The sequence below is a fragment of the Odontesthes bonariensis genome, chromosome 16, assembly GCF_027942865.1.
Source record: "Odontesthes bonariensis isolate fOdoBon6 chromosome 16, fOdoBon6.hap1, whole genome shotgun sequence".
Classification (NCBI taxonomy): domain Eukaryota; kingdom Metazoa; phylum Chordata; class Actinopteri; order Atheriniformes; family Atherinopsidae; genus Odontesthes; species Odontesthes bonariensis.
The window spans coordinates 11,324,374-11,339,464 of record NC_134521.1 but is presented as its reverse complement, the minus strand read 5'-3'; the positions used below and the strand labels follow the sequence as shown (position 1 = coordinate 11,339,464).

The 15,091-nt window shown below is 43.7% G+C and overlaps 1 protein-coding gene across 1 annotated transcript; it reads left to right on the top strand.

Moving 5' to 3' along the window:
- The first annotated feature begins 1,115 nt into the window (after nt 1-1,115).
- On the top strand, nt 1,116-11,831 carry LOC142402248 (insulin receptor substrate 1-B). Its single transcript, XM_075487838.1, has 3 exons — nt 1,116-1,783; nt 3,207-6,353; nt 8,191-11,831. Exons 1-3 carry the CDS (start codon nt 1,435-1,437, stop codon nt 8,196-8,198), a joined length of 3,504 nt encoding a protein of 1,167 aa, XP_075343953.1. The 5' UTR covers nt 1,116-1,434; the 3' UTR covers nt 8,199-11,831.
- The last annotated feature ends 3,260 nt before the right edge of the window (nt 11,832-15,091 follow it).

Sequence of the window (15,091 nt, the reverse complement as noted above, 5' to 3'; positions counted from 1 at the left end):
TTGGTGTGTAACAACACTGCTGGATTAGTCATGCTTAAAGATGCACGGCTGAACTCAGCTAGAGTTCAACCAGAACATTTAATTAGATCAATGTCTAAGTTAACATACACGGGAGCTATATGGAGTTGACTGAAGTATGCAAGTATGGGCTGTGTGAAAAAAATGTTACCTGACTGGTGATTTTGTCATATGATTCTGCTGCTATAAAATTCAGGGTTTTATTAGAGCAGAGCAACAGTCTGGAAATGCTGAGGCGTTTATCTGTCTGACAAAGGAAACGCAAAAACGTGTGAATGACAGCTGCTTTTCAGGGAATTTGTCCGTCTTCTTTCACACACATACTTTATTATTTTACAAAACAATGCAGAATTATTCAACTTTGGAGCGTGTGATTCGGATTAAGGGTGCTGCGTTGTAGTGTGGTGTTTAGCACTGGTGCCACAACAAGAGGATTCCAGGTTCATATCCCAGCTGCAGCCTTCATGTGTGGAGTTTGCATGTTCTCCCCATGCATGCGTTGGTTCTCTCCGGGTCCTCCGGCTTCCTCCTACCATCCAAAAATACCACAGCAAATACGAGTCCTAAGAGATCTAGACACAATAGTGTTTCCTCAGTTCTTTGTTCCTTTTTATTTTTGGTTGTTTTAATTCAGAACCAAGTCCTACAGCACTTTGGGCTTTGATGTGGGTTAGAATTGGGGTAGGTTTTTTTTTTCTTTTCTCTGTAACAGTGTAGTTTGTAATACCATGCTACACTCGTTTTGCATAAATAAAGTGCAGTGAAAGAAAAGTACGACTGATTAACAGATTAAATGGTTGGCTGATAGAATTAAAGGAATTGGATGCAGCTCCATCTGTGAGTAACCCTCTCAAGGACTTTTTAGTTATTTAGGGGGGCTGATTAGGCTAAGTGGGTGGCAGCCTTGGTCGACCCTGGCCACCCGCTCGCTCCGCCCTGACGGAAATTAGCAATAAGTGGATTTTAAATGTATGAAATGCCTTCTTCAACGGGAGCTTTATTTTGAAGTCTGTACTGGAAGTTGTGCTGTTATCCTGCCAACTCGACAGTGGTGGATGCACGCAGGCGATGGGCAACCTCAGACAGGTGGAGGAGACGTCCTCAAGCAGCTGAACTGCACCGTGGTCGGACTTGGGGACTGGGCTGGGCTGCAGGACGAGCAGCGGTGGACGCTGTGCACGCTCCGTGCACGGATCCTCCTGCAGCTGCTGGATTCACAATATGATGCCAGATCCAAAAGATGGTTTGGCTGATTTTCCCATCCTGAGCCCTCGCACACATGCTTGACACTTCAGTGTGGACACGGCGAGAACGAGGGACGTAGCCGCAATGGATAAATGAGGAGAACACATGGGCTTCAGTTTTTTCCCTGAGATCATTACCCTCTGATAGGAAATTTATTCCACTGCCTTGGCCATGGAGAACCAAGCATCCGAGCCACAGAACTATGAAGATGTACAGATAAGCGGCTACCTCCGCAAGCATAAATCAATGCACCGGCGATTCTTCGTGCTGAGGGCGGCCTCGGAGCATGGTCCCGCACGGCTTGAATATTATGAGAACGAGAAAAAATTCCGCAGTAAATCACCGGTGCCCAAAAAAGTCCTGAACCTGGAGACTTGCTTCAACATCAACAAGCGGGCAGATTCCAAGAACAAGCACATGATAGTCCTTTATACCCGCAGCGAGAGTTTTGCCATCGCAGCGGACAGCGAGGAGGTTCAGAATGAGTGGTACCAAGCGATGCTGGACCTCCAGTGCAACTGTAAGATATGACAAGTGTGATGTGATTTCCCCTCTCTGCTTCTGCAGCAGGCCTATTCTGCCCCAGGGTGTTTGTTCTCCATACACACTATTTGGCTCTGCCATTCCAGATTGTTAATAACTGCACATCACCGGCTCGTATTGTTTGACTAGTTTTTGTTGCATCTGCAGTTTTTTAATTGTATTTGAGTAAATTAGTCTCAATTTAGATTGTGTGTGTGTGTGTGTTTTTCAATTTATTTGTATTTTTTGTTCACCGCGAGGCAGGTGCATCTGACTGAGCTGGGTAGACCATCACGCTCATGGGCGGCATGTGCTGCATGTTTGTGCAGCACAATCTGGAAAAAAAACCTCCGTTTATAACGGTCCTAATGAGCCTGCGGGTGGTTTCGTGTCGGCAAAATGTAATTTTGATGCATTAGACGGTCCGTGCATTAGATGTAATAACATTAGACGATCGCCTTTTTCTGGCTGAAATGCAGCCCGTTTCACACGATGGTGTGTTTTGCATGGCGCAGTGGGCATATAGCAACCATCCGAGAGATGCATCATATAGTAGTAGCCTATCGCGGTGCACTCCGCTGCAGCTTGTGTTGTTGTTTTTCTGCACAGCTCAGCCTGCCGCTCGCCTAACCTACATTTGCGTTCCACGGTGCTGTTGGTTGGGAGGAGATGGCATCGTCAGTGATCTCTCACTGGAGATTGTGTTTCTGTTGGTTATCCTCGTGTTTACGTTGTTATCCTTACGGTGGAGCACAGCACAGCACCGCACCGCCACCCCCCACCCCCCTCTATGCATTTCAGTTAGTTGATGCTGATGGGCTTGCCCAGCTCTAATGTGTTGTTGTGGAATCCTGAGCAGATACGCTTCAGAGTAAAGAACCCCATTTTGTTGAGGTTACAGCTCAGGGGCCGCCACAACCAGACACCGTCCGTCATTTAATTGAATTCAATTTTAATGCATACCTGGAAAAATAATGGTCGCAGACATGCAAACAGGGCTGGAAGCACATTTATAAGCCTTTTTTTTTTTTTTTTTTAAAGAGGACGGAAGCAAAGTGGTGCATTTGTCAGTTGTTTGGTGAAGATAACAGTGACTGTGAGGGAATAAGTGAAACCTCTGTGATTTCTCATTTGACTGGTATTGCACTGAATTGTTGTTTTGCAGTTCAGCATGCTGCTTTTCAGTGGGTGCATTCTATGCGACATAAGACTTAATTAATTATGAGCTGTAGCTTAAAAATGATGGTGATGAATTGGCTGCAGCAGGGCTGCTTGGCAGATTACTAAAGAGTGTTTCATGTGGCCATTCAGATATTGTAAATAATTACTGTAAATTGAACGTATATAAGTATGTCTTTGTAAATTAATGTATTAATTTAACATCTAAATTACTCTTATTCTTTTATTCTATGTTTTCTTAGGTAAAACTCCTGAAGATTATGGCAGTAGTGGAGAGTGTAGCTCTCCCTCTCCTGTTCCAACCTTCAAGGAAGTATGGCAAGTCAAGGTTTGGCCTAAAGGTCTTGGACATGCCAGGAACTTAGTGGGAATCTACCGGCTGTGCCTAACTGATAAGACAGTCAACTTTGTCAAGCTCAACTCTGATGTCGCTGCTGTGGTGTTGCAGCTGATGAATGTTCGCAGGTGTGGCCATTCGGAGAATTTCTTCTTCATTGAGGTGGGGCGCTCTGCAATTACCGGTCCTGGAGAGTTCTGGATGCAAGTGGATGACTCTGTGGTAGCTCAAAACATGCACGAGACCCTGTTGGAGGCCATGAAGGCCTTAAGCGAGGAATTCCGTCAGCGCAGTAAGTCTCAGTCTGTTGGCACGTCATGTGGCGGGGGTACCGCTTCAAATCCCATCAGTGTCCCAAGTCGGCGTCACCACCCAAATCTGCCACCAAGCCAGGTGGGCTTCTCAAGACGGGCACGGACAGAGACCCCGGGAACAGGAGGCAGCAGCACGAGCACTTCACCGACGTCGCGTCATGGGTTCCCAAGAGCGCGGACAGCCAGCATCGGCGCCAGGTCGGAGGAGAGTGGAGCGAGTGCCAGAGGTACATGGGCCAGCTCCAGTCCAAGTCTGAATGGGTCCTGCTCAACTACGCCAACACTGAGGCCCAAGCCCACGAGGGCTCCAACCCCCGCTAAGATTACCCTCAGCCTTGCACGTTACACACCTAACCCAGCTCCTTCACCAGCCCCAAGTCTATCATCCAGCTCTGGCCATGGATCAGAGTGTGGCCTCGTGGGGGCAGCCGTGGGAGGCATGACGATCTGTTCCTATCCTCGAGTTTCTCAAAGAGTCTCTGTTTCAGGTTCACCAAGCGACTACGGCTCCTCGGATGAGTATGGGTCCAGTCCTGGTGAACACTCTCTGCTCATGCCCAGTCTATCCGGACATCATGCACCCGGAGAGGGGTCCTCCAGCTACATTGTGATGGGACAGCGAGAGGGTCTACTCGGCTCCCATCATCGTTCCAAAGGCAGACGGATTCTGCGGCGCTCATCGAGTCGGGAATCTGAGGCAGAACGCAGGCTGCTAAGTAAAAGGGCCTCCCTGCCTTTGGCATCCCATGAACGACTGACCCCACATAGAAAAGATGAAGACGATGAGGATGATGAAGAATACGCCATCATGTCACAGAGTACTCACAGAGAGAGAGCTGATTTGCAACATGGCTCAGGGAATCTGGCTGTTCGAGGTGGGCAGCTTGATGTAGTAGGTGAGAATAGGAGAAGAGCCGGCAAAAGCAGGGGAGAAGGGGAAGCAGGAGCAGCTGTGGATAGTAGCTACATGTCTATGCTGCCGGGAGTGAAGTCTCCTCCTGTTTCGCTTTCTCTCTCGATAGGTATGCCCGACGCCAGTGCTAAACCAGGGGCAGAGGACGAGTATATGGCCATGACCCCCAACAACAGCGTGTCCCCCCCTCAACACATCCGTGAGCCCAGCTCAGAGGGCTACATGGTCATGTCTCCCAACAGCAGCAGCTCCACAGACCTGCACGGACTGAGCATGTGGGATAGCAGGGCCAGCATGGAGAGCCGGGCTCCCAGTGACTACATGAACATCTCACCTGTCAGCAGCCGTTCTGCCTGCAGCACGCCGCCTTCCCACCCCGAGCAGCACCAGCTGCAACCAAAAATGCTAAATTCCTACTTCTCCCTGCCCCGAGCCTACCAGCATACTCTCTACACTCGCTTTGAGGAAGACTTAAACAAAGAGGATGGAAAAAAAGACAGCAGTGGGCACGATAGTGCTGGAAGGGGAGGGGGAGTAGGATATAGCAAGAGAAATAAAATAGCAGTGGGCTCTCCAGGAGGCTGCCAACTCTCCATGTCTTCCTCTTCTTTCTCCTCCAGTTCTGCCAGCAGTGAAAGCCTTGAAGACAAATCCATATCAGCGGGGAGAGGGTTAAGTTTATTAAGAACAGGAGCGGAATACAAGAGTGCGGGAACAAGCACGAAAGAGGGACGTCACCACCAAAAACGTGCATCAAGTAGTAAGAGCCCAAAGCAACAAAGGAGGGGTCGTCCCCTTAGTGTGTCTTCGGACATTGCTAAAGCAAACACCCTCCCCAGGGTTAAGGAGAACCTACCACCATCAGTGTCTCAGAATGTTGGTGAGTATGTCAGCATCGTTTTCAAGGACGATGATAAATATGATGGCGCACGATGTGCAGGGTCTCAACATGGACAACCTGTAATCCATGGAACTCTGCGGCCATTAAATCAGCCACTCCTCTGCCACGATAATCCTTCCAACCTCTCCCGCAGCTTCTCCGCGCCGCTTTCCACCTCTGCTGAGTACGTCAGCATGGATTTAGGGAAATCCTCCACACCCCTGACTCATGTCAGATCCACATTTAGCACTCAACAGGGCCCTCCAGCTGTTGCCCGCAAGCCCCGACATGAACACAGCACGTCCTCTCCTCTGGCAGCAGAGGGCAACTCCGGGTACAGAACAAAAATAAAGATGGCAGCAATGCCCACGGATGTCCCCACTCAGTTTATGGACGGCAAAGGATCGGATCCCAGCATTTCAGCGAGACCTGCCATCCACTCTGGTCAGCCCTCATCTATGGAGCAGGAGAAAAGTTTGGGGTTTTCCCCCGTCAAGTCCTTCAAGTCTCCTGACCGGAGCAGCAGACTGGTCCGGGGCGAGCAACAGGGACACCCGAGCCACCGCTCAGAGACATTTAACCCACCCACCTCTCTACCACACCACGCATCCTCTTCTACCTCCGTGTTCCAAGAGGCCAGCCAGGCGGCGAGCAATCGGCAGGGTTTGGACTGCTCACTGTGGGAGAACGGCCAGGCTGCTGGTTTGTCTGCAACACCTCCACCACAAGCCTCCACCTCATCCGCTAAACAAGGCCTTAACTACATTGACCTTGACTTGGCCATTAAGGAGAGTCCTCAAGCTGGAGGGGAGTGCACCTCTCCCACCTACACCATCGGAGGAAGCGGTAGCAGTGCTGGCTCCGGCATCAACACTTATGCCAGTATTGATTTCTATAAGTCAGAGGAACTGAGGACGAACCAGAACACTAGAAAGGAGGGTCAAGGTGAGTGCTGTGGGTCTTTAAACCCGGTTCATCCTAAAACATCTCATACACAGCGACGCTTAGATTTTTAACACAACATCTGAGCTTTAGTAATATTTGTCCTGATGCAACATTTGACATAATGAGGATTAGCTGCAGAGAAAACTCTAGTCTGGGTTTGAGTCACTTCTCGTTTCATCTTGTACTGATGTGTACCGTGGCTTCAAGCTGGTGGGCTGCACCATTTCTCCAGTCTGTGGGCTGTCTGTAGAGTCTCTTATTATCACAAGTGGGTGTACAGAGAGCAGAGCCAATTGATTTGTCTGCTGGTAATGAGCCATTTCACATGAATGGAGGAAGACAGGACAGAATGCGGGCCAGGTGTTTATGTTTATGAGTGGGCGTGCTGTTGGCGGGAGGACGGCAGCTTTGAGGTTTCCCTCGCACGGCGCGAACACGTTCTTCAATTGTTAATATTAGTGGCTGAATTTAATTTTTTTGATGAATGTACTCCGAAATACTTTAGAGAACTATTTCTCCTTGGTGACACAAAGTAAAGGCTACGGGAGGCACTTTGTTTGAGTGAAAATAAGCCGGTTAATGCAAGTGGAACAGAAAATTTGAACATTGATATTTTTTTTGTAAAGTTGCAACATTTGCCTGAATGATAAATCTAATAACATTCAATTTCTATATGAGCAAACGAAATGATGATACTTCAGGAAAGTGTTGCTTTAAGGAAACAAGAATCTGTAAAAATCACTTTCTCCTCATTTTTCATACTGCAGTTTATGACAAGGTATGCCTCTCCTGCAATAACCCATAAGACCAGTTGTATTACTGTTATTAACTGCAAGCATGTTCTGATAACTAAGTTCAATGTGTAATGCCTGGATAGCCGGGATGGTGGTGATACTATGATATAAAACCCTGTCCTCAAATGTCCTATCAACACATGATTTCCCGTTCTCATTAACTTTTAATTAGAAGCTCAAGTTAAATGTTTATTCTAACCTCATGATAAGACCAATCTTTTTATTCGTGCCCTATCTTTTAAGAGCGGTGTTGCCACAGCTGCAGTATGAGCAAAGAGTCCTGTAGGTGTTCACTTTCAGGCTAAAAGTTAATCGCTGTACCGTCTTTACTGTCTTATTATTCAATTATATAACCCAATTCCTTTCAGTTGCATGATGTTTGTTAATCTTTAAATAAAATCATATTGTTTCAACTTAGAGGGACTTTAATCTGTTTCACAAATTTGCTAAATTAATAGTGAACAATACTTCACCCGACCGCACCGCTTGCACAGAGTAAACATTACCAAGACCACCTAAAAAGGGCTTTGTTTTTTAACTCAATGTAAAGCGTAATGAAGATCTAATAATAAATGTAAGCTTTGAGAAACAAAGACTAAAAAACAAAGACTAAAAAACCAAACTGTTTGCTTGTGGAGGCCATTGAGCTAATTTTCTGGTAATGTATGTATAAGTACTGGACACTTTGTGTCGTTAAGGCGGCTCATAAAAAGAAGAAACAATCCCTGGAACTGATAAAGCTCATGGAAAGACACATAATATTGACATCAGCAACAATGGCCATGAGGCCAATCAGAAAATCCTTCCACAAAGATATCGAGCATCATGTGATATTTATTCAAGCTGCCAGCAGAAGCTCTAGATTAAACAAAAGCAATGTGCCTTTTCACCTATTTAATCTAGACGGAACAGTTTTATCTGCTGTAACGTTGTCAGTGAGGAGACTTGTATTAGATATATTGGAAATTATTATGTAAATGAACACAAATGAATGCAGAAGAAAAATGTTTAATCCCTGCCTGCTTTTGATTTGTTCTCTCCAGACTGTTGATCTCCATCTTTGTCTTGGATGTAAGCATGACGCTGGTGTGGCAGCTTCACTCTTAGCTCGTGAGGGGACGACTGGCAGCCCGATCTGTTGCCACAACAGAACTCTTCACTGTCTGAACACCAGAACCCTGGAAATCTCATCCCTTTCCCGTCTGCTGTTTTCTGTCAACCAAATGTGTGCCAAACAGACAGACAGACACACACACACACACACACACACACACACACACACACACACACGCACGCAAACACAGGATAAGGAAAAGATGTATTTATTTGCCTTGTTTGGTATAAAAATGACATTTGATCATCGTTTAACTGCAGAGGGAGGATGAGAGTTTGATGCGCGACACTGTGAGTTCACAGGTGCCCGTCATGTTGATGCCAGCTAGCTCCTATTCCACTTGACCAGCGTCATCTCAACACTTGTATATCAATAACACTTTCAGGGAAATCGCACAAATGTCAAGAATTAATCTCTGAATCTTAATTTAAAAACCCAGTTCACTGTGGTTGATTGGTAAGAGAAAGAGTCTATAGAAGTTTGGGAATTCAAGCCTCAAAATTTGCAGCTGCTACTTTGACACAATATCAGCTGGATTTGGAGGGCCAAGTTTTTTTGGTCCCTGTGGTCGCCATTCTAGTATTGCCCTTAATGTCTCATCCTCCTTGTACATATAAATTAAATGATTTTCAGGTGTAATTTTGACACGTATTAAGAAGAAAAATACAGCTTGGTGGAGGGTTCATACACTTACGCATCCTGTCACTGTAAACACATTTAATTTATTCAATACAGCTGCTCTAAAAAGCATTCATACTTCTTGACAACTGATATTGTGCCACTTAAAGACTTCAAATGTGCTCAGTTTCTGAAATTCACTGTAATAAGCTGCAGCTTCTGGAACGGACTCCTGGATATTGTGCAGTGTCAGTTTTTCACACAATCCCATGCCGTTTACAGAATACATCTAAGATATGTAAGGATACCCGGAGGATTCACAGTGGGGACTTCAGGATTTCAGAAGGAAAGTCGAATCTTATTCCAAAACCTAAGACAATGTTGTATAATACAATAACAAGCCAAAAAAAAGAAGAAAAAGGGCTAAGATAGGCTTTAATGCTGCAACTTTCATGCAATCATTCGTTCCTACAGAAAAGCGGGTGCAACAGTGCATTTACTCAAGAATCATGATATAAAACTGGATAAAGATAGGCCTAATTAACATAACTTTCTGCTGAGGGTCAAATTCACATTCGGTAGAGACAATAGTTAGCTTGTATGTATGTAAATGTCGTCGCTAAATTGTGCTGAAGGGAGCTGATGATAAACGTGCTGTTGAGGGGAAGCTAGGGAAACACAGCTAAGCTGTTCACATCCCATTCCAGCAGATATTCAGACAGAGATCTGCAGAATAGAACGAGCAAATCGAGCACACGCTCTACAGCATCAAATGGACCGAGTGCTGCATCCCCCACCTCCACCCCCAGATTCCACTTAATAACAGTATTTCAGATGAAGCTGACACATGACTGTCAAATCAATTACATGACGCCTGAGTCACAGAGCCAGGCGTGTTGGGAGACAGCTGTTCCAACGATAAGAGCTACACAAATGAAAGCCATCTTTGTAACTAACGTATAGAAGAACAAATTGTCTCACGAGGAGAATAAATCTGGGATGGGTCAAAGTTTGTCTGCCTTCTGGTATCACAAACAGACAAAAAGGACGGAGACGGTGCCCTACAGTTCTTGCATAAAGACCACCAGATGAAAAGAAAACAACCTTTTTGAAGCAATATGTGGCACAAAATCATTCAAAAGAAGTTTAAATACCTTTTTGGCAACTGAGCTTTTCTATTACAACTGTATAATACACTATGGTATATACTATAGTAATGCAAGTAGAATGACAACAACTATAGTACATACTGTAGTTAGTGCTCCTGATTCACAGTTAAGACAATTCTAATATGAAGTGACACGTTACAATGGTATATCAAATATACAGTCTACATATAATGATTGATATTCTATAGCCTAGATAGATATCTATATACTCTTTTATAAAGTGCCTCATTTTTGATTGTAGCTGTTTTTACACAGGTGATCTTAAAATGGGTTGTAAAACTGGGGAAAAAAAGTGTTGTTTCTCTCCTGAGTCTAAATTTGTGCAAACTGCAGAGGACGGACTGGAAACTTTGCTGCCATTCAACCGGAATCAGATTGCCTTACTGTATGAATTAGAAACATTTAAGCGATCTCTTTTCTTTCTTTCTTTCTTTCCTTCTTTCTTTCTTTTTTTCTTTGCAGTGCCTAACGCTTCAGCCACGATGTACGCACACGCTCCCTCGTTCTTTCTGTTGGCTTTTATCAAACTGAGGTTTGGCTTTAAGAAATCAAACAAAACACAAAAAAAGATCCTCAGTTATTTTTCTCGTAGAAGGCTCCCTTTCTGAGATGTGTTCACGTCTGCCCCTTCGGTCCTGTTTTTATTGAACCGTTGTCCTCTTGTTCGCCATGACTAACGGTGAACTAAGTAAGGCAGATGCAGCAGATAGCTCAATTCTACTTGGCACAATCTGATTTAAAGACGTTCTCTATTTTAACTTCCCCATTTTCTACACCAAGAGGAAATTAACTGTGTCCTGTATATAAAATAAGTCAACTTATTATCGGCATTACTCTACTTTGGGTTTGCAGAACACTTGAACCTGTGAACAAATCACGAAGGGAGGGTGCTGGTGGCCGGCAACTCACCTGAGCTGGTACTGCATGAACTAGTCGTGTATTGCTCTGATCATTTGGATGTGGATTCGGCTCTCAGAGGTTGTGAATGGGACAACTTTCTGGCCACACTCAAACATTGGACTTGGGACCAGGTCTTGACACTCATTACTACCCCCCCTCATTTGTTCCATTTCTAACACTCTGCTGCTGTCATGCAAATTGCCAAAAGCAATTCAAGATAAGAATCAATCGGTGATCTGATTTAGAAAAACCTACTCGACAGCCTCTTGGCCCCGAAAAAGAAGTTGTTTAAATTGAAATGGAGTCAGCTTTCGTTGTTTTTTTTGTTATGGTTGTGTGACGACTGTAGCCAGAGCCCCTGATGGTGATTTTGACCTTGTTGTGGCATTAATAACACTGTACATTGAATCAGAATATGTTTGTCAAAAATCTAGAAAATGGTGGACTGTATATGAGGATCCAATGTCTCTTTGAGTACAGGGCTCTGGTTGTGTTTATACAGGGTACAAACAAATAAGAATTTCTTGGTATATTTCTGACATTAGTAGCTTTTCCCACATTTAGATAGAATTTTTTATTTTTAATGCGCTCAGGCTCACAAACTGAATCATTGTGACCCTGAGGTTTAAGAGTGCTACACAAACGAATATGTGTTTGAAAATGTCCACATATTTATTTTACACTTGTCAGAGCAGAGGCTCCTCACTGACCGGCCCAGTCCTCAACTCACATCTGACAGGACACAAGTGCCTGCCTGTGATTACTGTGATTCCACACGCGGCTTTACCCTTAAAGGGGAAGTTCGGTGTTTTTTTTAAAACCTGGACCTGATTTCTGGCATAAAACACGTTCATCGATAACAGTTTCGTGAAAGTCGGCGTCCTTCGGAAGATATTTAGATCACTGGAGATCGGCGTATATCCATATAACGGGAGAGAACAGGGCAGAGACAATGCAGCCTCTAAATAAGGCATTATCTGTCTTTATTTCACCAATACTTTAAGACCAATGAATGACTGAACGTGTACTATTGCACTGTTAGCTCAGAGCTTCCGTGTTGTTGTTATCGGGGGCTTATAGGAAGCTTTCTACACACACGTCTAAGGGAATGACGTCATCGACGCTGCCGCCGCAGCAGCATCTTTACACGGAATTTGCTACTGCTGCTGCTAACATGGTTCGTTATTGCATATTTCCAAATTGGCATGTTGCACAAAACTAGCAGTGGCAAACTCCGTGTGAAGATAGCTGACCGTCACAGAGTGAATGAGCTGTGCTGCAGCTGCGCGCATCGATGACGTCATCCCAGTAGATGTGTGTAGATCCAGAAAGCCCCCGATAACAACAACACGGCGGCTCTGAGGTAACAGTGCAATTGTACGCGTTCATTCATTCATTCATTGGTCTTAAAGTATTGCTGAAATAAAGACAGATAATGCCTTATTTAGAGGCTGTATTGTCTCTGCCCTGTTCTCTCCCGTTATATGGATATACGCTGATCTCCAGTGAACTAAATATCTTCCAAAGGATGCTGACTTTCACCAAACTGTTATCGGTGAGTAGATGAATGTATTTTATGCCAGAAAAGAGGTCCAGGTTTAAAAAAAAAAAAAAGAACTTCCCCTTTAAGGTGGGTGTGTCTTCTGAAGAGTTAAAGCCCTTTGTCACTAAGTTAATACAAAGTTTACCAAATGTGTCAGGCACTCCATTAAATATTTGAGTTTAGAGAAAAGAAAGAAAGTATAACGAGTGAGCACGACTTCTAACCTTGTGCTCGATACAAATTCACCAAATCTACCTTTAGTTGAAGTGATCTTCTATAATCTCATTGTTATTACTGCAGTGCTGCTCTTCTAATTGTGGATTAGCGCAATTCTCTGACTGTACCTCATAATCTCAAACCCGAGCAGACGCAACAGTTGGTGTTGCTGTAAAGCCTTCGGACGGTCTGGAAATGGTTCAGGAGGGCCACACAGGAAAAAGCATCCCATCTAGTTTTAGTGGAAAACACAGAGGTGTTTTGTCTCCTCAGAATATTTTATAAAATCACGCTGTTTAAACTGTGCAGCAGACTCTCTAAGTGTGGGAAATGGTACTGTGTGTACAATCAGGATAGCAATTCTAATTACAATGGAAAGAGCATCATATGTATTTTAAAGCTAATGATACTACTTTGATAATGATGTAATTGTAATAAGGCTGAACAGGAACTATAGGTATGTAAAGTTTACTGTGTACAGAGGAGCCGGGGGAAGGGTGGGCATGGGGGTCATTCTGTTCATGGCAAAATTGTTTCAAACAGAATATTGATGATTCTTGTCTGTGATGTAGACAGCGTCAATGTTTTTTTGTTTTTTTTCTTTTGATAAAAGGCAAAGTAATATAAAAAAAGTGAATAATCATGTCTTTTATTGAGTCTGTGGGAGTTAAACGTCTAATCTGATGACAACATGTCGCCACATGGGTCTAGACTGCTGAACAGTAAGCCATCGCACTTCTGACTTTTAAAGGATAAGCATGTGGACCGAGGACACATTCATTTAATCCCAGGCAACTCTACTGAAACAGATGGTATTTTGGCATTATTTAAGTTCTTTACTGAATAACTAAATAGTGACAATCTGTTGTTCAGGTGTCAGATTTCTTTTCTTTATTTCACCGTCTAAGAGGGTGAAAAGGAGGAAAGGACGGGTAAAACTCTTATTTTACCTTTTAATTTCACTGCTGCTGATCAGCGCTATCGTTCTAAAAAGGATTTTTATTCACACAAACTTTGGTCAAACATCTGAAAAGTTTATGGAAGTGCAGCTGAATCATTAGTTTATTGGCAACGATTTGGCTGCTATTTGCTGTAATTATTTTTAATCATTTTTATCAACGTTAGGTTTCGAGGTTTGGTCTTCTGGTTGGAAAAAAAACACTGTGTGTCACACCCAGAGAATTGCAGGACACAGGAGCAGGCGATGTTATTCCGAAGCTTTATTTAGGAGGAACAAGGTAATCCAAACTCTCCAAGAGAGAACAAAAAGGACTATATATATAAGTTATCAATAATAATATATACTTCTCCCAAAATGAGAGAAGTATATCTATGAAAAGTTATAAAAAATAATAATCGCTCCACTGAGGAGGAAAACACAAAGGCTTTGAAACTTTGAACTTTAAATTAATCACTCCTGCTGCGGAGGAAAACAAAAAACCTCTTAGCACTAGGATATGACACTTTACTTAGAAACAAAAGATCACTCCACTCGGAGGAAAAAAGCAATATTGCTATTAAACTTAAACTGCTCTTTAACAAGGCTATGATTACAAAAGTTATCAGAAAACAAAAACTCTCTTAGCGAGATAAGAACTGTGGCATGGAACATGGACTTAGGTTTTTATGAAGGCGAGAGTGAAGTACGTTGGCTACAACAGACACGACACACTGGCACAAGACAAGGTGAGACGTCAACTCTTATACACACAGGGTTAAAGGACAAGACCGTTTTTTGACATTGGGCCCTTGATTTCACATTATAACATGATGTTCTACTCACCCCTGCTTGTTGTTGGTAATTTGGAGCTGTTCCGAAGATATTCAAGAGGCGTCTGGCTGCTCTCTTGAGATATTTGGCCATGAAACGGTTTCCTATGGCCAACGTTATACAGGCACAAACTATGCTGTTTATAATTTATTAATTACTGTACACTAGCACTGATAACGTGGAGGTGCGTCGCTTACTTAAAAAAATCTGGGTTACTGTAATTTTGAATTTTAGCCGAATGAATAAATAGGCAGCAGGTCTGTGGGCTGTCTGTGGTAGTAGCACGATGATGACGTCAGTAACACCCACTTTACGACAAAAATTAAAAATTACAGTAACCCGGATTTTTTTAAGTAAGCGACGCACCTCCACGTTATCAGTGCTAGTGTACAGTAATTAATAAATTATAAACAGCATAGTTTGTGCCTGTATAACGTTGCCCATAGGAAACCGTTTCATGGCCGAATATCTCAAGAGAGCAGCCAGACGACTCTCGAATATCTTCGGAAAAGCTCCAAATTACCAACAACAAGTAGGGGTGAGTAGAACATCATGTTATAATGTGAAATCAAGGGCCCAATGTAAAAAAAAACGGTCTTGTCCTTTAACTGGG